Source organism: Perissodus microlepis, chromosome 20 (assembly GCF_051167445.1).
Source record: "Perissodus microlepis isolate ML-2025 ecotype Zambia chromosome 20, ASM5116744v1, whole genome shotgun sequence".
Taxonomy (NCBI): Eukaryota; Metazoa; Chordata; class Actinopteri; order Cichliformes; family Cichlidae; genus Perissodus; species Perissodus microlepis.
The window spans coordinates 30,994,468-31,019,611 of record NC_140480.1 but is presented as its reverse complement, the minus strand read 5'-3'; the positions used below and the strand labels follow the sequence as shown (position 1 = coordinate 31,019,611).

Below are 25,144 nucleotides of genomic sequence, written 5' to 3'. Positions count from 1 at the left end.
CAGGTTCAGCCTGCATGCACATTTACAGCACCATGCATCAAATATAACTCTCAGACTAAATTAAAACGCATCAGACACAGACTTTCAGTTCCTCCATCGGATAAGCTTTGGCTCCTTTTAGGCAGTTTACACTGTCTGTTATTTAATCTGTATTTTCCGCCTGTAGACTGCTTTGTCATCCACATGCAGAAATGTGCAACAGTGAGTAGGTGAAGATAATTCTGAAAGTGCTATAAAAGTGCTTCATTGTAATACAATCTGGTAAAAGTCCCGTGTTCAAAAATATACGGGGAAAGTATGATGCCCATTTTTAGCTCCATATTTTTATTTTTGGATTTCACTAGAGAGGCTTTGTACGATTCACTGCTCAGTACGAGGGCTTGGTGCAGCACCTCAGTTCATCTGGTGTCTGAAACAACCTGTATTGGCACTTAAAGAGCTTGGGAACCGCTCTGTACATGGTTCTAAAGCTCTTTGTGGCACATAACATTTCATGTGCTCCATTTTTTTTTAGCCAGACATACACAAGAGAACAATCAATAACAATAAAAATAAAAATAAAAATGGCTATAACTAAACATTAGTTAATTTGAGATCAGCATTTATTTATTCAACCGTGTTTCACTTTATATTTTTCCCTTTTTTTTTATCCTTGACTGCTTCAAGCCAACTTCCTTCTGATTGGCTGCCTCTCATAAACCGAAGGTCTCGATGGCAGGTGGGTGGAACTTCTGGGCTCACTGGCAAAGTCTCAAGTTGTTTTTTAGTCAGAAAATAGAGCTACATTTTGATGGAAGTGCATCAACATGGCGACCAAAAAAAATCAACAATGCAAAAAGTGTTGAGTGTTTTATTTTGCCGGAGGTTTCTTCCTGTTAAAAAGGAGTTTTTCCTTCCCACTGTCACAGAGTACTTGCTCATTTTTTAAGAAAACTAAAGCAACTTGAGGCAACTGGTACTGTGATTTGGCACTATTTAAATACAATTTAATTTAATTTAATCTTTTTCTAAACTAAACCCAGTAGTTTTTATGATTAAACGTGACCAGATAATTTTGGCTAAAGTGTGAAAAATATGTGGCATACGACTCAAACTTGTGAGTCTGGTGTCAGCAGGGAAATGAATCGCTATCACAGCCCCTTTGGTCTCCAACTGGGATTTTTTTTTTTTAATTGGAAAACAGGAATTTTGTTTACATGGACCTGAGTCAGTTTATATGAGAGCGGACAGACAAAATGTTTAGGGATATGAAAATAAAGGTGGGAATTTTTAGGTCCAGGACTATGAATCAGTGGTCATAATTATATAACAAAATATCGTTAAAACTGCTTTGTGTTGTACTGCCTACAGTGAAGACAGGTGTGCGGTGGCAACCTTAGCATCTCTCTGAGAATGTAGGTAAATGTACTCATTGTTTTCTTGGGTAAATCTAGTTTTGGGACAAATTTTCAGAGCTTTTTGGACTGTCTTTTCTGTTGTGATTTGTGATCCTGTACAGGGTTTATGGCCTTAGTGACCAATGAAATAAAGGTTTTGGATTTTTACCCATTCATTTATTTGGGGGGTTCAAAATCACGGCCCTGAGGTGTTGCAAAGATGGTTGCTGAGTTGCAAGACATGCTTCTGTCAGTATGCGGATTTCAACGCTCAGGTTACACACAATACCATGTCATATCATTTCTACTAACACTCAAAGGGGGTGAACAAAATTAAGATTTTCCATTAAAGCCAAAGTACTACCAATATATACATGAGCAAGTATTTTCCACCAGAAAAATCAATTAGCAGCTATTCTGATACTTATTTTCTTGCTAAAATGCCCGTTTTTAAAGATTCCGGCTTTTCTGCTGCGAGGACTTGTTCTCTTCCCTTTTCATTACTTTAATAGTTTCAGTTGTTTAAACAAAAAAGGGCATTGTTCACTTTGGACTGTGGGAAACTGTGAGAAGATTTTCACACCATTGTCTGAAAATTTGCAACTCAAATGAGAAGATAATGAGCATCAGCATCCATTATGAAAAACATGATTAGTTACAGTTAAATTTAGCGTCACATCTACCGACCAAAACAGTAAAATGCCGTTTAAATGAACTCATCAGCAAAAACAGTTACAAAATAAATTAACATGATGTTAGTCAGAGGGCTTGTTTGGCTATTTGAGTGTTTCTACTTGTAATACTTTGCCATGCTCACAGAACATTTTAATCCAGGCTTTTTAATTGTTATTTAGCATCACTGCAGTGCAATATGAGTACCTCTACTTAATTCACAGGTACATTTAGACCCTTTTTAGAGGTCCTCAAGTGCTAATTTCAGTGATGCAGATTTAAAACAGACTTTAACTAAAATATAGCAAAGTACAAATTGTTCTGATAATGTGGGGACATTGCTGTGTCTGCTTATTTTTATTTGTTCTCTAAAAAGTGTCAAACACGTTCACTAATATAGCTTAAATTACCAGAGATTATTAGCTCATTTTAACCTTCTGATCCACTAATCAGGCTGGTATATTGTGAGTTGCCAGCCAAGGAGCTGATGTGCATTTTTATTTTAGTTTGTTAAAAATTTGTATTCCTATTCTGATCAAACTGGGCTTCAATGTTTGTTTACAGTATAGCTGATATGGTTTATGTTTAAGGTTACAGTTTATCTCATTTTTTCACTGCAACATTTAAATTCACCAAGAATTATAACGCTGCAGTTTCTGTTTTACACACATTCATCGATGATGATTTCACATAACTAAACAGTCTGCTGTACTGTTGTCGATTGTGCATCTCCCTCTTGCTCTTATATTTTTGTCATTTTCTAGTGTCTAGTTGAGTGAGGAGGATGGAGAGAGAGAGGGGGGACAGAGAGGTTGAAGAACGAGAGACCAAAAAGTGAAGTTAGCTGGAAAAACAAAAATTATTTTATCGAAAGTAGTTTTTCATGCAAGTCGTGGAGGCTTTGTGTGTTTTCCAGTAGCACACAAGTCTGCATACTAAAAGGAGGGCTTGTACAGTTTGAATGAAAACACTTTAATATAAAACAACTCTATTACCAGTTAGCTTTGTGTACAGGTCTGCAGACTGGCAGGGTGATTTCCCAGTGTCTGTACTGAATACTGATACTTTAAGTGCTTGATGATTGGGTGTATGTGATTAACAGACTGAAAAAATGTTTCTTATCTTATCTGCTTTTTCACAAATGGTTCTTTAACTTCCTAAATGACTGAATCTTTGCCTAAAGGCTCCACCCTTAAACGGGTCGATTAGATTGAACTCTCTGACTTTTCACTCTAAAAAGTAGTACTAGTTTCACTCTTAGACACTACAAAAGGTCATCCACTTAACTAGGCTGCTTCTGAAGGTAACATTGTAATGTTTATCCAATTGAACTGAGGTTTGCAAATGTGGAAACAACATGTTCCATTAATATTAATTACAGTGCACTGCATGCATGACATGATTGGGAACTGAGGTTTGAACTTACGCTCGCCCCTGACTTAGTTTAAGAATTTGAATACTTTCTCTACAAACGTCCTGCCTAGTTTGGAAATTCATTCCTGCAGACAGAACTCGGGACTTAAAAAAAAAATCATCTTTACCTTTTTAAGCTCGTAATATCCAACAGATCTCTGCTGACCTGCTTTTCACGGTCCTTGACTCTTGTACAGTATTTGTGGTTCCTGTTTTGGTTTCTTTGATATCTATTCTCCTTTCTTATGTTTCTGAACTTCCTGTTATCTGTTACCCTTACCTCCCCCTGACTTGTCTATTTGTTCAGAGACAAGCGAAGCGTTTTCCACTTCCTGTTTTATTTTGGTAACTGCTTTTTGTTCTGTGCCGCCTCTGCTTTTCTTTTCATTTTAACAGTGTTAAAGAAACATTTTTTATTACCTGTACATTGAGTACACTGAGTACGGATTCATTTGGTGATGCTGGTATGGTACGGCTCAATAAGTCACATATATATAAATGAGATTCCTGCAGCAGAGAAACGATATCACACTTTTTTCATCTGATTTTAACCAAAAACTCTGAACCTGTTACACATCAGGTGATGTCTTCAGCATCAGTTACCGTGGTGATCTAACAGGTAAAGAGAGAGCCACTTTTATGACACTGAAAAAACTGACTTTAAGCTCTTTTAGCTGGCTAACCCATCCCTCCAGTTTACCTGGTGCTTGTTTTGGATTCCTGCTTTGTTTCCTTTGGTCTTTGCTAATTTTTGGATTTTAATTTGCAGCTTTTTTGTTATTTTGTTTCCCTCTTTGTCCTGGATCCCGAGGGTCCTCTCTCATCTCAAATTAAAATCTCAGATTAAGGTTAGAGGTATGTTGTACCAAAAATTGTGTAATTTTAGTATCTGTTTAACACACCAGAAGAAGAATTTTACAGCAGAACACAAGATGTGACATATTTTGTTTCTAAAAGTCTTCTCTTCAAAGTGGTTCACTGATGATTGTTTCATTTTTCATTAAATATATATATATATACATATACACATATATCTTTTTGCATTAGCCTCATCTCCAATACAGATAATTAACTATAAATTACTGTAATAAATTCCTCTTTTTCTAATGCTCTGGCAGTGAAGGGGGTTTTCTCACCAGTCTCAGCTCAGGGATGGATCTGCTCAGCGTCCACTCCTGGCTGTTGGCAATATTTACTAGAGAGAGAGACAGACAGGGACAAACAGTCAGCGAGGCGGTGACACATCATTTAGATTACATACAGTAAAAAGGGCAGCCATCTTAACAGCCTGTGGGAGGGCAATAAATCACACAGCTGCTGCGTGACTGGCCTCACGTGCGGCCTGGCAGGTCGCCTTAATGAATATAACCTTTCAGTCACGACGGGGGATCCAACAAGGTGGAGCCACACCGCTCTTTATCCACTTTGCTCTCCCCGTGCTGGAAATGACGGGCAGCTGTGCGCTGAGCGATGGAAACCTTTAGTGTTCAACTTGCTGCTGCTCAAAGATGTCAGGCACCTTTTTAGGTTTGAACTAAAAGAAATTACAGCGAAATATATTTATATTTGACTCGTGATGAAATTATAACCTGGACACATGCAGAGGTGAAACAGCTATAAATGGCATATGAGAGAAAGTAAAGTATGATCACCAAAATAGAATAACTTCAGTGACTCAACTGCTTTTCTGCCTGACAGCTGGCACAGTTTCTACCAAGCAGCAGCATCCAGAGGTAAACAACAAACAAACAAGAGTACCAAAAAACAGTGATTCCTCTAATGAACTGCCTGCAAAACCAATTAGTTCCCACAGACCCCCCCACCAGTAATAACTATACGGTCATGAAGAAAATCATGTTTACAGCCAGATATGAAAATAAACAAATAAATAAAACATTTTGGTCTGTTTAGCTGATTTCTGTTTTAGTTTTTAGAGGTCTTTGTCTTGTTTTTCCCCCTGTCTTCCTTGTTTAGTGTCAGCCCTTGTGTTTCAGTGCTCTCCTATGACCTGTTTTGGTTTTACTACCTGCTTTTTGTTCCTTTCATCTGCTTTGTGATTGTTTGTTTGTGCCTTATTCCCTCATGCCTCTCGTTTTACAATCAGCCTTCTGTCTATACATAATCTCCGCTCTCCCTCTGTCACTGTTGGATTGTCTGCTTGTCTTTTGTGGATTTCTGTGTTCCTTATCTTCAACCGCTTGTGCCTTAAAGGGCTTGTTTGGGTTTTTTTTAACCTAATGTTATTATCTGGACTTTTTATAGGCAATAAAACTGCCTTTTTGTTTTTACATGATATACCTAAATTCTAGTATATCACCAGTTTGGATTAAACTTAGGGTCTGGCTATCTTACATGACCGGTGTGCAGTTGCTACCTGTCTGCTAATCGAAGCAAATGAACTGGACATCTACACCAAACTTCTGCCTTATGGAGCATTTTTAATGGTACTAACTGAGAGATAATGTGACCTGCTGTGCAAAGTTTGTGTATATTTTATTAGTCTGTCCATCTTCGAGGCTTTGAGTCCCAAGTTCAGTGGGACACGATGCGGTGACTACATTCATATCTTAAATAGTTTACACATTATGCTGTGATTAGAAGTTTGTTTTAAAGTTCTCAAATTTAAAGGAAGGTTATCGTTAAAACTAAAACTCATAATCTATGCATGTATCTGTCTATGTCATAGAAAGTCAAGAGACCGAGATTATATAAAATTCCAAAAATCCAGTTTTTACTTTATATAAATAAAATAAAATGGCAGGAATTACTGGACAAATAAAATAAATATGAAAAGTTATTTGGGGTTCCTTTCCTCTTCAGCGACTTACCTAATCGACTAATTCTAAAATCATCAGGGGCCAATTTTAGCTGCAAACTTGGCTTGAAATTGTGTCTGTGATTGTGGCACACAGTCGTCTGCAGTGGTTCGGTCGCAGACAGCTGTGCCAGCGTTCCTATTGGGCAAAAGAGGTGGCATACACCCGATATGATGCGATGCCCACACCCAGAAACCCAGCTGCAGCTCCAGAGCCATTGGAGGGAAAGACAGACAGAAAAATTGATTCATAGACATAAAAAGCATCAGTGGCCAGTTTAGGTGCTCTGTCTGGGAACCCATCAGTGCTTGCCTAATGACCTATCCTCTGGGGGCAGTGGCTGATGTTTCACAGCTTCCGGTGTAACCAGCAGATGTTTAGAAATCTGATAGTTTGCCCTAAAGTTCCCGTTTCACAGACTGTGTGTGATTTCACCATTTTACTATGAATGCAGACATCAAAGGGAACCTACTATGCTTTCCTGTATTTTTTTTGTCATACTGTTACGATGGTGGACACTTGTATTAAACATGGCCAAGTTTCAAATAATTACATCAGTGTGGCCCTTTTATGGTCATCTCACTTTTAGCCTATCAGAGATCACAGAGGTTATAGGGAAGGAAAGAGAGCTAAGGGTTTGTTTCAGGCTGCAGACAGGTCAAATGCTGGTTTCAGTATTGTACTTGGCTCAAAATGCTCTTTTTTTTCTCCACTCTCCTCATGGATTGTTTACCTGCATGCAGCCAAACCCAGTCAAACATGCTTGGTTTATACGGCTCAGACAACAAACAGTAACCAAAAAAGACCAAACATTGCTCACAGATATCTGCAAACTCACATGCAGATACAGAGTGTGTTTACAAAGATTAGAGGAGTGAAACACGACAGTCCTGCAGTAACACCTCATAAAAAAGGTTTTACTGAACGACTGTCGTGTTAGACTGGATTCATATTTTTGTTAGGTGTATGTATTAAGGTGACAATAGAGTCTGCTGACATGGTAGCAGCTCAGATTGAGTGCACTGTAATGCTAAAGCCAGGATAAACATGCTCACGGTAGCAGCATTAATTCTGATGTTTAGCAGGTGTCAAGCAGGCTTAGTTGACAGGTAGCACTCTGGACTGAAGCTGTGATGCCATTAATCCTGCACACGCTTTGTAGAAGTTTAACATCTCCATCTCATCAAGGTGGTTATGACTCTTTCTTTGTTAGCAGGGGAAAAGTTATGGAGTCCTTTGGACGACAGTTTTAGAGGCGGGGACTTGCCCAACTTGGAATTGATTAACTTTTGGACTTTATGGACACAAATATGCATCAACTGGGAAATATTGTCCTGTTGCATAGTGTGGAGGACATTTTCAGCCTTGGTGGAGGTACATAGTCTTAGGCTATTCATGTATAGATATGGGCTTTGTCTTGTTAGCCTCAAATAGTCCGATAAGATTGAAGATGAAGATCTGGAGCCTGAAACAGTGATGACTGTGGTGCCTGATGGAGATCAGTACACACAGCTGCAAAGCTGTCTGCACAGGGCTCCATCTCCATGGTTAAAAAAAGTTTTACACTTCTTCTTGCTGTGGGTTGATTGTAGAATATCTTGGTTAGCAACCAAGATTGCTGCAGAGTGGCTTTCCTCTCAAACAACAATGAATCTTCAGCTTCAAGGACCACTAATGCCTCTACAAGGTTTTTCAGGTTTTATAACGGTAGGCATTAGTCTTGATTCAGGAGCCATGCTGCCTGTGTTCTCCTTCTTTTTTTTTTTTTCTTTTTTTTTTTGATAAAGAAAAAGCATTTATCAGAAAATACAAAGCAGGAAAGGAACTAGAGGAAGACAACGGGAGACCGGGAGGTTTTGGCAGACTACCCTGATAGATATACTGCCCATTATCCTCAGTGTGAATGTGTGATGTGTCCTTCAAAAACAGATGATGATTAAACTCAGGCCTGGTTCTAAGTCTAACACCACACACAGCGATGATGTGTTTCACACAATTAAAAAAGGCACTTACACACGAGCTGTTGCTGCAGCCGGCTCCCTCAGAAAAAGGCCAACTCCTACCACACACACACACAGACTTTGCATGTCTTTGTCTATCTTTCTGACTCAAAGCTCTCTTTATGGCCTGCTGCTGGTGCCAAAAACGATCAGACAATGTGATCCTTCTGCTGCTTCGACACACACATGCCTACGTAAAGCCAATTATCCTCAGTCCCCTCTCCAAACCAATCACGAGTGATCCCTCACATCCCTCATGTGCAGCCTGTAGCTGACATCCAAAACTTAATTCTGTTTTTAGGAAATTTTGTCTCTCAAGCATGTGTCACTGCACACACACATACATGCACACACGCGCACACACACAAGCACACCTCCTCCACCCTATGTTTCATCAGGCTCTATAGCAGCAGCAGCAGAAGCAGCAGTCCTGCCGGTTGCCATGGCAACACTTCCTCCTGCCTTGAGTATGTGTGTGAATGTGTGTGTGTGTGTGTGTGTGTGTGTGTGTGTGTGTGTGCACAGTCGGCGAGGCTGGTCTGACTATTTGAGTGAATCCACAGTGTGCATGTGTAACAGTGTGAATACACAATGAGTGAATGAATGCATAAACACACACACACACACACTCCCTCGCTCGCTGGCTCCCACGGGCCGACACTCGCTTCGTCTTTGAGCAAACATGTTGGTGAAAGAGATGCACTGTTGTACGCTGCAGCCGTTCAACTCACAACCCAACAATCCTGAAGCTTAGAAAAGGCACACGCGAGGTTCACACATGAATTTAAATTCAACCTGACGGAGACAAAGAGGGTGAGAAAGAAGGTGCAAAAAACCCCAAAAAAACAAGCTCCTTATAGTGGCAGATCATGCAGTGGGTGGACTATCAAAAACAGGATTAGAGATGTTCTTGATTCGCTGTGAATCCTCACTTCCCTTTTTTGACGTGGGTGAACGAATATCATCTTATGTCTTTCCTCTTTTCTAATCATTCCAGCTTTATGGAGCGACGCAATCCGACCACCAGCTCCTCTCCCTTTTGGCTTCATTAGGAGACTTAAAGCCATGCTGGGAACACTGCTTAACTGTGTGTGTGTTGGGGGGTGTTAGTGTCAGTGTTTGTGCGTGCAGATTACCCCTCTAGCGATGTGAAATTGGCCCCGCGCTCTGAGGGGAATTAGGTTAAAACTGTCCAAGATGATTCTATTGTCAATCCTCAGATCAAAGAACTTCATCTATCATCATTTTGCAGACGCACATGGCTTTGGGGAAACGTGACAGTGTTAAAGCCTGCAGATAGATTCTGTGCAGGCTTCTTTAAAAAGATCAACCCCACCCCACCCAAATCGTTTCTAATGGATGCCTGTGCACAGATGAAGGGGCTAGGCTGATAAATGTTTGGCTGCATACAGGAGTCCCTGTGTGAAGGATGGATTTGAAGTTGAAGAGGTGACAGTGATGATGTGTTTGTGACCTCCTACCTTCCTCCTCACTGGAGTCTCTCTGTATGTAGACGGGAGGCGCTGTGGAGGATGACCCCGCTGCCCCCGAGCTGCTCTTTGTGAAAATGCCACTGATGAACTTGAGCATCTTTCTGTCTTTAGCAGAGCCTCTTTGGCCCTGCTGTCCTTGCTGAGCTTCTCTTGCCAGGCCCAGGTCTTCAGAGAGGCTGTTCAGGTCACTGTTATCCAGCGTGCGGCTTTTGCCTTTGCGAGCCGGTTTGGGGGCCTGGGTAGGAGGTGCAGGTAGGGAGGTTGAGCCGCTCTTTAGTCTGTCCTTTCTGGGGATGTCTCTCATCACTGCAGCCATGCCACCTCCAATCTCCAGCTGTATTCCAGTTTGAGCCTCATCCTGCAGGTCCCGCCATCCTTCGGTCCTGCTCGCCTCGGCCCAGGAGGCCCTGCAGGGGCCTGGCGAGCGCGTTGTCACGCGGCAGTCCTTGCGATCGAGGCTCTGGGCTGAGGTAGGGCTGCGTTCTCTACCCTCCCGGGAGTCGCGGCCGCGGGTGGCCACGCTGCTGTGAGACTTGAGCAGGCTCACGGGCCGCTGTCCTGCAGGGCGGATAGGGAGGCTGGTCCTGGTTGGGGTGCGGCTGGGCTCGACCACCTCCATAGGGGGTGTTGTGGTTAGAGACGGAGACCTGCATTGCTTTGCCTCTGGGCTGGAAAACGGCTTCTCGACTACGTCTGCTGACTTTGTCTTCTGAATCGTGACTCTCTCAGCAGGTAAGGGGATAGAGAGGTTGCATGGTGGCTTTTCAGCCACTTTACTGGGGACATTTGAGGGTAGTTTATCTGTCAGAGGGCTGAGGGATCTCCTCTCTCCTTCCTTGAGTTCATCAGTGCCCCCTTTCACAATGACAGCATCTTCAGCTCTTTGTGGTTCCCCTAAAACCACTCCAGCTCCATTTTCAGTCCGTGTGGAAGCTCCACCTTCAGCTTCCACTCTCTCATCTCCCGGCCTTTCTCCTGGTCTGGCCTCCACCTCCTTCCCCTGGTTGCTGTTCTTGGCCTCATCTCCATTCTCTTCCACAGCCTCTACCTTGACCAGGGTGAGGGAAATGAGGTAGGTGGTGCGTTGCTGCAGGGCGCCGCCTCCGCTCATGTGGTCAGGCTTCAGTAGACACACAGTAGATGAATGAAACCAGACAGAGCAACATGAGCAACTGACGCTTTGCCAGCGTGTTCGGATGTGAAACAATCTGACGACACGACAAGGACGAAAAACTTACACGGAGGAAGATTAAGTTTCTCCTCGGAAGACACAACAGCAGAGAGACTCTTGGGCTCATCCATCCCCCAAATCCCTCTTTCTTTGTTTCGGATTTTAATTTCCGTCACGGATTTCTTCTCTCACTCTAATTGTCATTTCTCTGTGATTCAAAAACAAAATCCACCCTTCCTGACAACCTTCAGGACCACTGTCAGTACAGTGAAAGCAGCTCTTTTGTTCCTAGAAAACACCCAATTAAAATGTATCCACAACACATGCATGCAGCCACTGAGACAAAAATATCTTCATTATGGTGTCTGATGCCTCATTCTTTATGGTAATCATTTACATGACCTTATTTTATGTGCAGCACTCCCTCAGCTTACATGTTGCTCTGTCCAACCGCTTCAAAAATCTTGATTCATTCGGAATAACAGCTGCCCTGCATCATACGTCATCAAGGATGTACTGGAGAGCAGCTGTAAAGTGAAAAGGTGAAGTCTTTAAAGATTCATTAGCGTCACCCTAAAGCAGCATGGCACAGTAACCTCCAGAGCTGAATGCAGTCCAGTCCAAATCATGGGCTCTCATTGCACACCTCACATGCGTGTTGACAGCAGCATCCATTCAGAAAGCGCGGCGGCAAAAAGGCAGGCAGCCTCACGGAGACGCACAGGAAGGACACCGATGAGGGCTGGAGGGGATCGGGAGCAGAAGCCAGGAGAAGATGGATGGAATTCTGGGGAAATGCATGACCGAGCGAGGGCGCGTCCGGCCATCACGCCCCTCTCTCTGTCTCCTGGGCAGCCAGTGTCCTGTGAGCGCATCAGGCGCCAAGCACAAGTGGAGACGCTGAGGCGAGTCACAGCTCCTCGACTGCCTGTGAAGCCTTCTGACAGAGACACCGTCGCACAGGTTCAGCGAGTCCAAATCGCATCACGTACACACACACACACATGCAACACACCCTCACACATGCACAGCTCTTCTCTCTCGCACTCTGCGTTTCTCTCTCCTTTCCGCTCACTGATAGGAATCTCTGATGTCCCTCCCTCTACATGCCCCTCCTTGTTCCAATAGGCGATCCATACAATGCAGAGCGATCCTGCTTCTCTTTCCTTGCCTTCCCCTCCTCTATTTTCTCTCCCTCTGCTTTTCCTGCTGCTCCTCTCAGACGGTGCAGGGTCCCTGCTTTTTTACGGCTCATCCCCATCCCCTCCCTTCCATCTTTCTCCCTGTATGCCGGAGAGGATGAGGAGGGGGTGAGAGGCAGGGACTGGTGGTAAATCATCAATGCACACACACACAAACTGGACCTGCTAAATGAGGGGAGGCTGCAGGAGAAGAGATCAGTGGTAAGGAGAGGCAAGTGTGCAGGGTTCAGCCAGGAATGACAAAGAGTGGGAAAAGGATGTGTGTTTGTGGGCTGGGTGTGTTTTCCAAGTGCCAGAAAATCTTCATCAAGATCATTCAGCTGTCTATTTATGTGAATGTGTGTGTGTGTGTGTGTGTGTGTGTGTGTGTGTGTGTGTGTGTGTGTGTGTGTGTGTGTGTGTGTGTGTGTGTGTGTGTGTGTGTGGCTTCGTGTAGCTCCTCCTCAGTAGGAGGCTTGGCTTGTTTGTTGCTAAGGTGTTACAATCTTCCTGGCTCTGGTGGCACAATCATCTCCTCCATGTCCTTCCTCCTCCTCCTCCTCCTCCTCCTCCTTCTTTGCCTCTGTACATCCTTTATCACAATTGCTCCCTGGATATAAAAAAACAGTCTTTGTGAACATGTGTGTGTCCATGTGTGTGTGTGTGTGGGTGAAAGAGATTTCCTGTGAGTGTATTGATCTGTAGTGTATTGCCTTTTACGGCGTGTGTTCATTAGCAGAAGTGGGTGGGCTCACAGCATGAGAGGATAAGAGGGTATTGGACATCAATTTTTGAACCGCAGAGTGGAAAATATGACCAGAATAATTAATCACACATGTTTTATTTGCATTTTTTTCATGTGATGAAAAGATTTTCTTTGTGTTTTAAGATACAGGAAATTGCCTGTGAGTGAAACTTGTGCACAAACAGCACGTGGAAAAAAGACTTGTCTGCTGTTTTCATAATTACACCTTCACTGTTCGGAAACTAGTGCAAAAATGCAAGAACATCTGAATGAAACGCCATATATAATAAAATAATTGGTTTAAAAACTTCCAAACATTCACTCTGATGACAGAAAATTCACACATTTGAAGAGATTGAAAGATAGATTTTTGTCATTGTTCTCCTTCAAAACTGAAATTTAATATCAAAATAGTTGCTGATTGATCTTAATCTCGCCGGCGAAGACAAAAGCGCAAGAGGAACTGCTGCAATTATGCTGTGTGCAACACCAGAAGCACTGCAGCAAACATGATTACACATCCATCTCGTGAGTTATTACCGGGTGTAATTTTGTGTTAATTACTCTCTGACTTAAAAAAAAAGTGAAAACAGACGATGTCTCCCGGCACGGTTGCACCACTCTCAGCCTCCCACCATCATCCCATAATACAGGATGTGACTGTCCACCTGCTCAGCCCGCTCCCCCTCCCTTCCACAGTCAGCGAGAGGGCAATAACTACTCGCGCTGAATACAAAGGACCTCTGACAACCAGCCTTTGGCTCAAGGGGAAAACGCACGACCTGAGAGGAGCAGCGGCCGATGAATCAAACGCCGAAGAGGAGTCGTGATAAAAAACCTCAGACAGGAAGATCAAGCTGAGCTGCTTTTTAAATGACACACACACACACACACACACGTGACATTATGTGAGTGTAAAATCCATTTTTAACAAGTGCGAGCAGGGACACGACAGTGCAGGCTGGGTTGCTGCAGTTGGTGAATCTCATTATTGGGAAAAAGACACCCACATGTAAAACAAAATTAGGCAGACACACATAAATACTGTCACTGGCATGCATGCAGACAAAGCTACCCCCAGACAAACACATACACACTGACACTCATGCAGCGGGTGCTGTCAGATGGACAGTGGCCAAGGGCAGTGGTCATGCTGGGTGCTTTTTTATTTCTCCTTCACTATGAGCTGCCCTCACTCTCTTCCCCCCACCTCAGCCTCTCGCTCTGCTGCCGTGCTGCAGTGAACACCAGTCAGATTCACATTTAAATGTCTTCATTTAGCTCCCAGGAGCACCTTTTTCTTACGCCTCGCCTCTGCCTTTTTTCAGCCTTTTCCTTGGCACACAGTCAGTCGACCACGTCCCACTCACTTATTAAGTCCAAACGAGTGGTGGCTCTCTTTTTAGCAGCAGTGAACTCTCACACTCACAGATCCAGGCCCCCGCCGAGGATACGCTCACTACAGTGCCAACACTCCAGCAGCCTAATTACACAGAAAATTCAGCTGAATGTTTTTAGTGGTAGGGGATACCTCTGAGAGTGAGTCAAGATCTGCCAGGCCCTAAAAAGACCTCAAAGCTTAAAAGAATCCATCAGGGAGCCTACTGACCTTCAGTTCACAGACGAGCAGAGCAACAGGCTAGCATGTAACCCCGTTAGCTCATCATCAGTGACCCAAATGACAATGGAAACCACCTAAAAACTGTGGGATTGCTGGTTTTTGCGCATCTTGTTGAGCTGTCACGTGACAAACAAACAAAAAGTTAACAGCTGTGTTTCACTTAATTGAATGGGCGAAATGACACGCCATGTTGCTCAAATGCATTTTCCCCAAGTTTTTCCATACTTTTAAAGTGAACAAAGATCCGATTGTTTTAGATTAGTTATTTTACAGAAAATAAAAAAGTGTGCATAATTGAGATTTGCTCTGAATAAAGCAGTGGTTGTGATTTTTTCTTTTTCATTAGAGGGAAAAAATGATAATGCGATCTAACCCGACTGCACCTCCTCTTGGATCTGTTTTCAGGCATCAGAAAATCTATCTGGTTGTGTTGTGTTGATACAATGGATTAAGCAAAGGGCTTTCACCTGATAGGGTGGAGTTTCAATCCTACATGAAACAAAATTAAGAGACGAATCTTTTATTTATTGTGACACACCTGGACAGGACTCTGCTTTTCTGGGAGGAGATGCATGAAGAAAAAGGAGGAGGAGATCTGCTTGGGTTTGTATTTTGGCCTTTTCTAGATTTCTGCTTAGTTTAGCTTTAATCATGTGAGAAAGATAAGAACAGTGACCAAAGAAATGTAAGATTCTGAAACTTGAAGCAACGACACGAAAAAGAATCGCAAGCAAGAAAAAATGGGCGAGCCCCAAGTTAAACTTCTCTCAACTCTGAGGTGATGACCAAGGTTAGCAAATGATAGCTATGATTAAATTGAGAGGGTGGTTGAATTCATTAGGTCAGTTAATCCCAAAGTGCATTCTCTGCCCCCCTTGTGGACCATGAAGGTACTGCAGATAGGCCTTGACTAGCGATTTACAATACAGGAATTAAACATTTCTATTTTCAGTTAACTGAAAATCTTAATTCTTATTACAAAAAAAAATCTAAATAGATATGTATATATACTTTTTTTCACTTTTCAAGCTTAATTTTACAACAAAAAATTAGAAGATAAAATTCATTTTTGTAGGCTAAATTAAACGATAATTTTGGCTTAAATCTCATGGAGAAAATTCATTGGGACTGGCTCTAATACTTAATGATGATTAATGTATTAATTAATGTAATTCATTAATGTAATACTTAATGCTAAAGAAAAATATAGATGCATAGAATTCATACTCAGACCGAAAAAAACCTCTAACCTTAAAGCCTGGATCTGTTAATTAGTAAGTTAATGCTATTTCAAAATAACAAGGTCAGTTCATATATATATATATATATATATATATATATATATATATATATATGTATATATAGATAGATAGATAGATAGATAGATAGATAGATAGATAGATAGATAGATAGATAGATAGATAGATAGATAGATAGATAGATATATTTTAAATTTTGAAAACCAGCCCAGCAGTTGAGAGGATTTATGCTCGGAAACTAGATGCCTCAAATCCACACCCCTGGTCTCTATGCAAGCATAGTCTCAGTCATTCCCATTTTAATGGTGATCTGTTGTCCGTCTTTAAGTACAAGCTATGGATGGAACTGTGAACAGTGAACTAAACTGTGTACGTTGTTTAATATCAAAATATCCTTTAAAACATTGCCTCTCACAGTCGGTCTGTGGGCCTGTGGGAAGCAAAGAGAGACTGATACTACTCGCATACTACTGCACATTTCATTCATCCACAGCTGCACAGGATGACACCATGTGAGCGTTTCCTTTCATCTTGAAACTCCTCTAGCTGTCACAGCAGACTAGACAGTTCACCACACTGCTAGTTAATGGTAAATTTCTCATTAGTTCATTTTTCCACTTTTGTTTTCGACTCAGTCCGTTTCCGAGGAGTGTTGAGTTCCTCCTGTTTAGTCCACGTTTGTTTAGTTTGATTACGTTTTTTCAGGGTGACTTTGCGGTTCATCAGGGGAAGATCTAAAAAGAATTGGTATCAAAATCAAAACTATGCTCAGTGAAACTATGAGACCCAAACTATATATCAAGCCTCTTCATGTTTGTTATACTTCTAAAATTATATTGACTGGCCAAAACTAGAACTAAAGATGTTTCCTCTTTTTCTTTTAAAACCTGTTTTACTCAATTGCCAACATAAACCACCATCATCTGAACAGAGGACTAACTGAAAGTGTTTGATGTGTGTGTTTTTCTCAGTCACACAGAAGCAATGACTCAGTGATCAAAGCTTTGAGAGTCCATCACGTCCTTCACAGGTAGTGAGAAGCAGGGTACACAGTGGACCAGTCATCGGCCAATTACACTGATTTAAAAATAACCTTTAACCTAAATGCTGGTCTTATGTGTAGTAGGTAGTGAGGTGGGGCAGAAAGCAACACCAAAGTGTGGGAATCGCAGAAAAGTAATGTATCATTCAAATGTTTCAGGAAATTGCATTACTACTCCTGTTGTTTGTGACGCCACTAGTGTTAAACAGAAACGGAAATCAGTGGAAAGCATCTCAGCAAGTTCTCTGAATCTTAACTAATAACAAAATGTGAAGGTATTGTGCCTTTAAAGAGTCACATATAGTAAGAGCAGGCTGACTTAACTTCCACATTAAGTCAGACTTTTTGCTTAAGATGTCTGAGGCTCCTAATCATCAGTTTTATAAATGTGTGGTTAGTGAAATTTGACCTTTTCTTTAGGATTTACTTCATTACATGAAAGGAAATGGAAACACATGAACGTGTTTGGTTTCTGATGCTTTTTCTTAAATATGCAGTGGTTAGGCCAGCTGAGATTAAGATGAGCTGTGTGTTTGCCATGCACTAAATTGACCTTGCCCTACTTTGCACCACTTATATAGTGAGTACAATTAATTGGCATACTTAAATGTGCTTTAAGTATTTATTGAGCACTTTGAGCCAACTGTTGTTGTGAATTGGCACTATACACATAAAAACTGAAGTGAACTGAACTGACAATGCAACATCAAATTGTGAAGCCGGGGCCTTTCCACGCAGCAGTGACAAAAGCTTTTTTGTGCTCTTGTTCCTTTAACTTAAACATACAATTTTAGTACTTCCCCTACTTTTATATCTCACTTACTGTGCACTACCTTTCCACAGAAATCTAAAAACAAAATCACAGGTAGATCAACAGTAACTCATGTCACATTAACAAGAAATGGTGGGAAGTAGGATGAGGAAATGATGTAAAACTGATCAGCGTTACATGTAAGGCCCTGTTTATTTGAAAGGAAGTGGCTTTGAGGGCAGTTGCAGATTGGCAGAAAGGAAGTAGGCCACACAGCAGGTTTTATGCTGCTGCCATGGCGATGGCTGCTGAGGTGGTGTCGCCATTGGTTGCCCATGTCCAGAGCCTGGCTGATAAATAAATGCCAGTACACACCTGCAGCAAGGTGGTAAATTTTTTCCTTCAGAGTAAAACGATAATGGAAATGAGCCTCTCTTCCACTGAAGAGTCACACCGACTGACACAGGAAGTGAAGGGGAAGATATAAATCACCTAAACTGTCTTGTTCTCACCCACCATAGCATTAAAACTTATAAAAGGAAGAGAAACGTATCATTTGTAAGCTGTTTTCCCATGTTAACACGCAAAGAATAACACTAAAATGAATATCCTGTTATTGTGACAACAGCTTTTGCAGTTTACAGGTAAAGGTCAATCACAAAGAGCAGCCAAGCTTAAGAAAGAGGAGCTTACCTTGAATACTGTGGAGGTAAACTTTAAGGCCTGAGCGCAGCTGTTGATCCCCCACCCTTTCAAACTGCTTGGCCAGTCTGTTGATTGCAGTCTGAAGGGAATCATGCCTCTTGATCTCTGCTTTTATTGCAGCGGAGTTCACCGTTTTGCTGTTGCTGGTCATCCTGACACATGGATCGGTGGTAAAGTGAAGCAAACAGCTGCTTCAGCCCATTTGAACTCCTGGCTGTTTGTTCCACAAGAAGAGCTCCAGACGCACAGATGCAGCAGAAACAAGAAGCAAAGGCGGCTCGGGGTGTCTCTCTTTCACTCGCTCTCTCTCGCTCTGTCTTTCTAGACCACAAAGTCGGATCACGACAATGCGCGTCTCAGTTTCCTCTGCAGGTTTGAACTGAACTGAATTCACTTCCTTATTTCAAATCTTCACTGTGAGGCGGCTCTGAGTGCTGTCATTTCACACGACAGAAAAGGCGTCTGAAGCGTCCATGTAACTCACATAACACCCTAACCGTTACTACCAAGGAAAGTATATTATAAAGCATGATTATCTGAGACACAGTTTATTATTACAGTTTGTGTTAGTCACATATTGAACCTACATTAGAGGACTCTGTGTTTTAATAGTTAAATATGTCACTGTTTTGCAGACTGGCTGGCATCTGAGCAAATATCCACTGCTGTCAGACATGCTGGTCACGTGCACAGGATCTCACCATAACCAGATTTTTGCCCAATCTTTGCAGCAGCTTTGTAGCACTGATGTTGTTGTTTGGTGCATACAGTATTTGTACTGTTCTCTAATTAGAGAGCAATACAGAAAAGCTGTACCATGCATTTGTTACTTACAGGCTTTATTAACAGGACACCCTAAAAGCTCCCTGAAAAGCCTTCAGTGGATCCAAAATGCTGTAGAGAGAGAGCTAACAGGGACCAGAAAGAGGGATCATATTTCTCTCTTATTAGCTTCTCTTCACTGGCTCCTTGTTAAGGTTGGAATTGAATTTAAAATCCTTCTTCTCACGTACAAAGTCCTGAATCATCGTGTCTCATGTCTCATAACATTATATTATCACAAAAGAGCACTTTGCTCTCAGGGTGCAGGCTTACTTTCACTTTGTGAAGCTTTGAAAAGCAGAATGGGAGGCAGCGTCTTCACCTGTCAGACCCCTCTCCTGTAGAACCAGCTCCCACTTTAGGCCCACCCTCTCTACTTTTTGGCTTAAAACTTTTTATTTATCAATTTTCTTGAATTTATCAAATTCAGGGTTGCGAGGAGGCTGGAGCCTATTCCAGCTTTCATAGTCTGAAAGGCAGGGTACAACCTGGGAGGATACTGAGACAGTAAATAGGCTGGAAACATCCACACCTAGAGAAATGCCAGTTAACCTAACCCATACATATCTTTGGACTGTAGAAGGAAGCCAGTGGACCTAATGACAACACTTGCAAGCCGGTGGAGTCAAACCCAGGAAATTCTTACTTTGATTGGACAGTACTAACAACTGCCAAGATCACCACAAAATAAGAACGAATGATCTGTGAAGCTCTGTAGTGGCTCCTCAGGGCCGAGAGATTCTGCTATGAGGGAGGATTACAAATAGGAAAAGAGGGAGGGAGAAATGGGTGGGGCAAGTACACATTTTGAGGCCTATGAGAGGTAGGTGTGTGTTTGAACTTAAGATCAGTTATTTCCAGTGTACAGCCAACAGGTGATTCTTAACCATCCCTATCAGCTCAGACTACTTGACCATGTAATGCAATGATTTACCTTTAGGGGTTGTGCTAAAGTCGGGGCATCCTGGAACGTTTCCTCTCTTCAAAATCGTGGTTTCATGGGTCAGAAATTAGCTTTAGCAGGGCAATAAAGGGAACAGTGTTGCCCTCCTTGCACATCACTGTCGGTATATCTATCAATTCATATTACTCACAGCTTATATCCAGATTATATGCAGTCCTATATATATATATAAGTATATATTAGTAGACACAGAAAGCTTTTGTGCTATCTATTGGTGCAAAATATGTTTTTAAAGACAGACTCGTCCTCACAGGCCTCACAGTGTTTTTTACCCCTGCCACCCCATAAACTAAAACATTATTACAGTCAGGACCAAATTGTTAGCTTCCTCACAGTCTTTGAATCTTGTGTTTCACTACATTGGTCATATCATCATGGGGCAGTTGTACCTCTTAATTGCCCGTTTATGCAGGCAGGAAGGTCTGTCAACTGCTTGTCTACCGTCTCCTGTGGTTTGTGTTTAGTCCTGTTTGTCGTACGTCTGTTTTTATGCTCTTCTTTTTTGTCTTCTCTTTCTCTTAATCCCCCAGCCTGTCACGGATGGCTTCCCCTCCCAGAGCCTGGTCCTTCTGGAGATCTCTTCCAGCTAAAAGAAAATTTTTTTTAACCCCACTGTCACCAAGTGTTTGGTCATTTGGCATGAATGGATTTTTGAGTTTCTAGCTATAATGTTCAGCATCTTCACCTTATAATATAAAGTGCCTGCATGAATAAAATTAAACTGATATTAAATATGAAAATATCTTTGGGCCTATCATTATTACAGAGTTTGCTCACATTATGTAAGTGTACTGGATCCTTACAGGTGATCTTTTTAGCAACAATGGTCTCATTTATGAAAAATCTCTGGCCACAACCAGAGGACAGAATAAGTTTTCTGTACTTTTTAACCTTCAGTTCTAGGGACACTGTTACTCAATCGATTTCAGATTAAGATTCAGTTTTATTGTCACATCACAGATTAACAAAAGTAAAAAAGTGGGTGAAAAAACTCTGGAATAGCAAATCACAATAAAAAAGAAACACACCAAGACACCGTTAGATACAAAAATATTGGAGCGTGTCTGGCAATAGACTACTAATAAAAATAAATAAATAAAAAGGTCATAATGTGTTCAGAAGCCTGATAGTGGTTGGAACATTGCTCTTTTGCATCCTCCTCATGTGACTGAAGATGTTCACTCATGATCTGGTGGCAGGTTTACAAAATTCTCAAGCTTTTTATATAAAAAGTAAATCTTGCTTCCTTAGAAAGGAAGCCAGTGCCAAAATGCTTAGTCCTGTAGTTTTTCTAATGGTCAACAGGGGGCAACACTTGCTCCAAAAAGAAGTCTGATTATATGGAAGTCCATCGAAAAGTAGCTCTTGGCTCACTTGACTTGTAACCTGAGTAAACGCCGTATTGATTGATCCATTGGTTCAGTTGCTGGTTTGAAGTCTTACTGAATAAAGTGTAGTATAAGTATTAACTGGAAATCATCTCCTCTTTATTGTTTTTGCTTGTCGTTTACAATGGATTATCTTTATACCTCCCCTATTCTCCTTTGTCACACCAACCCTCTGCACATCCTCATTCACTTCATCCATGAATCTTCTCTGAGGCTTTCCTGTTTTTCTCCTGCCTGGCATTTACTTCTTCAAATTTTCTTCCTTCTTCAAATTTTGTCTCCAAACTGATCAAACTGAAAGTTTGTCTGATGTACTCATTTCTAATCCTGTCCCTCTTGGTAACTCCCAATGAAAATCTTCACATGCTTAAGATTACCCCTGTTTCATTTCACTTCCTATCTACACAATGTTAATACAGTTTGGATCCACTGGCGATGCTTCTGGCCTTATTTCCCTTCCACCTGATCTCCTGTGCAGGCAACACATACATATGTTCCCTTTTCTGTTGCAGTACGGACATTTAAAACCCTACTCTCAGACCCACATGCCTACCTTTCCTTCTCTCTTTGCTTCTGAATACACCTTCCCTCTCTCCTCCTCACCCTCCTCTGGCTTCAGTAGCATAGTTTCTACCTGTGTCTTGCTAGAATAGAATAGAATTCAACTTTATTGTCATTGCACATGTCACAGGTACAAGGGAACGAAATGCAGTTTGCATCCATCCAGAGATGCTTTAGCCATGATATAGATATATTACAATATATATTAGCAATAATATAGATATGTAAGTATATTACAGAAATGGGTCTGTTATAGGTATGAGGGTACAAAATATGGGTCTATTATGGGTATGTTATAATGTACACGGTATGAAGGTACCGTGTACCGTATGCTATAACTATAAGTATGTGCAGGCTGTAGTGGTGTACAAGCTATGTAGAGGCCATGAACAGGATATAAATATGAAAAACTATACAGAAATGTGAACTATGCAAGTTATAAACAGTTGTAGAATTAAAATTATCGTATTATACAGAATGATTATTTATACAGAATTATACAGTAGTGCAGGTAAGATAAGTGAAATATGTGGATAATTTCTAAAGAGGCTAAATAAAGTGCTAGTGGTTGTGAGTGGTGGTTCAGTCCATGTTATTATTGTGTGTATGAGGGTACAGTTGTCCATTATTTGTTTTTGTCCATTGTGGGTGTGTGTATGTCCTGTCCATGTGTTTAATGTGGGTCAGATGTCAGGAGGCAGAGTTCAGGAGTCTGACAGCTTTGGGGAAGAAGCTGTTCCGGTACCTGGTGGTCTTAGTCCGGAGGCTCCTGTAGCGCCTCCCAGAGGGCAGGAGGGTGAAGAGTCCATGTGATGGGTGACTGGGGTCTTTGATGATTTTCCCAGCCCTTTTCAGACACCGCTTCCTGTAGATGTCATTTATGGCAGGAAGTGGTGCTCCGGCGATGCGCTGGGCAGTTTTCACAACCCTCTGCAACGCCTTCCGGTCCGAGGCAGAGCAGTTCCTGTACCAAACTGTTATAGAGTTGGTCAGGATGCTCTCGATGGTGCAGCGATAGAAGTTCACCAGGATGTCTGAGGACAGGTGGTTCTTCCTCAGAGTCCTCAAGAAGAAGAGGCGCTGGTGAGCCTTCTTGACCAGCTTGGAGCAGTTGGTCGTCCAGATGAGATCCTCGGAGATGTGGACTCCCAGGAACTTGAAGCTGCTCACACGCTCCACAGCCGTCCCTTTAATGTAGATGGGTGGATGTGGGTCAGCATTCCTCCTGTAGTCCACGATGAGCTCCTTGGTCTTCTCAGTGTTAAGCAGCACGTTGTTTGTGTCGCACCACTCAGCCAGACGATCCACCTCCCTGTAGGCGGCCTCATCGCTGTCACTGATGTTGGAACCATCGGCAGGTCTGCAGTCGTGGGTGAAGAGGGAGTAGAGGAAAGGGCTCATCACACAGCCTTGTTGTACACCGGTGTTCATTGTGATTGTATATGAGCAGTGGTTATCCAGCCGGACATGTTGGGGGCAGTTGGTCAGAAAGTCCAGTAACCATTTGCACATGAGGGAACTGATGCCCAGGTCTGTCAGTTTCCTGATGAGTTGTGAGGGGAGGATTGTATTGAATGTTGAACTGAAGTCTATAAACAGCACACTGGCATAGGTGTTGTTGTTGTCCAGGTGTGAGAGGACAGAGTGCAGTGCGATGGAGACTGCATCCTCTGTGCTCCTGTTCTGACGGAATGCGAATTGGTGGGGGTCCAGGGTGGGGGGGAGACAGGATTTGAAGTGTGCTCTAAGCACTTTGTGATGATGGGAGTGAGGGCCAGAGATGGGCAGTAATCTGTAATCCAATTACTTTTTTTCAATTAACAAGTAAAGGGATTACTATTGCAAAAAAGGTAATTAGATTACTGTTACTTTCCTGTGAGCACGCTGCGTTACTGCGTTACTAAAACCGTGATTTTTTTGCGAGAGTGTCTCATGACAGTGACGTAAGCGAGTGCGACGTTCGTGGCAACAGCTGTGTGCAGATCAACAATGGATAATATATCGAATGCGGGAGAGAGTATGAGCCTGCAGCGTTTAAAGCGTGGAAGTACTGACCTTACTTTGAGTTTGATTCCATAAAAAGTGACAAAAACATTAGCGTCCGCTGTTCACTGCGTGGGAAGAAAACTTCTTTTTACAGCGAAAAAAAAAACCCCTTAACTTCCAAGCAAGCACCGAGTGCGCTACAACGTAATGGGAAACTCACAGACAAACTCGCGGATTCTTCCACTGACCGCTGCGGCACACCTGCACCAGGGCAAACATCCGCCTGCTATACAGGTGAAAACAGAGCAACAGGACCGCTGAGTCTTTGATTTTGTTTATTTTCTGCTGTGTTTCACTTGCATTTATTTGAAAGACTGAGAGTAAACACAAAAACTATTTTATTTTATGTGCTGGAATGTGCAAAAAATAGGTTTAAATGTTAAACAAATTTCTTCCAGTCAGAGAATGTTGCATATAATTAAATTTTTGCTTGATGCATAAAGTTAAAAGATTAAAACTAATAAAGCTAGTTTTAAAAAGAGACTTTTTCATTTGATTACATTTTGTATGATAGATTATGCAGAAAAAGTAGAATTGGGCTGAAAGCGCTTTATCACCTGTTCAGGTTGTAAATCGTGTTTTAAAAACTAACTAAGTAATTAATTACTTTTGAAAATAAATAATCAGTAAAGTAACGGGATTACTTTTTGGGGGAAGTAATTAGTTACTGATTACTTTTTTCAAGTAACTTGACCAACACTGGTGAGGGCGACTGGGCGGTAGTCATTGAGGCTTGATGGGTTGGAGTTTTTGGGTATTGGGACGATGGAGGTGGATTTGAAGCAGGCCCCTCCAGTTGCTCCAGTCAACACCAGCAATGGTGGTTGCTGTTAACCCAGGCTTGACCCATCTGGTGTGAACTCTTTTCACATATTTGATTTAGAAAATATTTTACACCAAATGCCCCTCCTCCCAACTTAACCTAGCTTGGGAGATGCACTAGGAGTACACTGGCTTATGACACCAATAGCTGTGTTATCCATTTATCTATATATGCCTACATGTACCTGTATAATGTTGTCAAGGAGAAAAAAGGATTACTATAGTTTAGTTTACAAGCTCAAAATCAGTGTCATGATGTTAATTGATGATTCCTATTAGTCTGATTGTACTTACAT

At 41.9% G+C, this 25,144-nt stretch overlaps 1 protein-coding gene across 3 annotated transcripts in view; it reads right to left on the bottom strand.

Annotated features, from left to right (window-relative positions):
• Positions 1–12,380, bottom strand: part of agap2 (ArfGAP with GTPase domain, ankyrin repeat and PH domain 2) — a 28,159-nt gene extending 15,779 nt beyond the window's left edge. Inside the window, exons 1-3 of one of the 3 annotated variants that reach the window (XM_084916116.1) lie at positions 11,009–12,380; positions 9,759–10,890; positions 4,598–4,656 (exon numbers count right to left, since the gene is read on the bottom strand). In XM_084916116.1, the coding sequence (XP_084772242.1) occupies positions 4,598–4,656; positions 9,759–10,890; positions 11,009–11,068 (1,251 nt within the window). In that variant the 5' untranslated portion in view covers positions 11,069–12,380. The remainder of the gene's footprint in view (positions 1–4,597; positions 4,657–9,758; positions 10,891–11,008) is intronic. The other 2 variants (XM_084916115.1, XM_084916117.1) reach the window with 2 other exon arrangements.
• Positions 12,381–25,144: the final 12,764 nt, after the last annotated feature.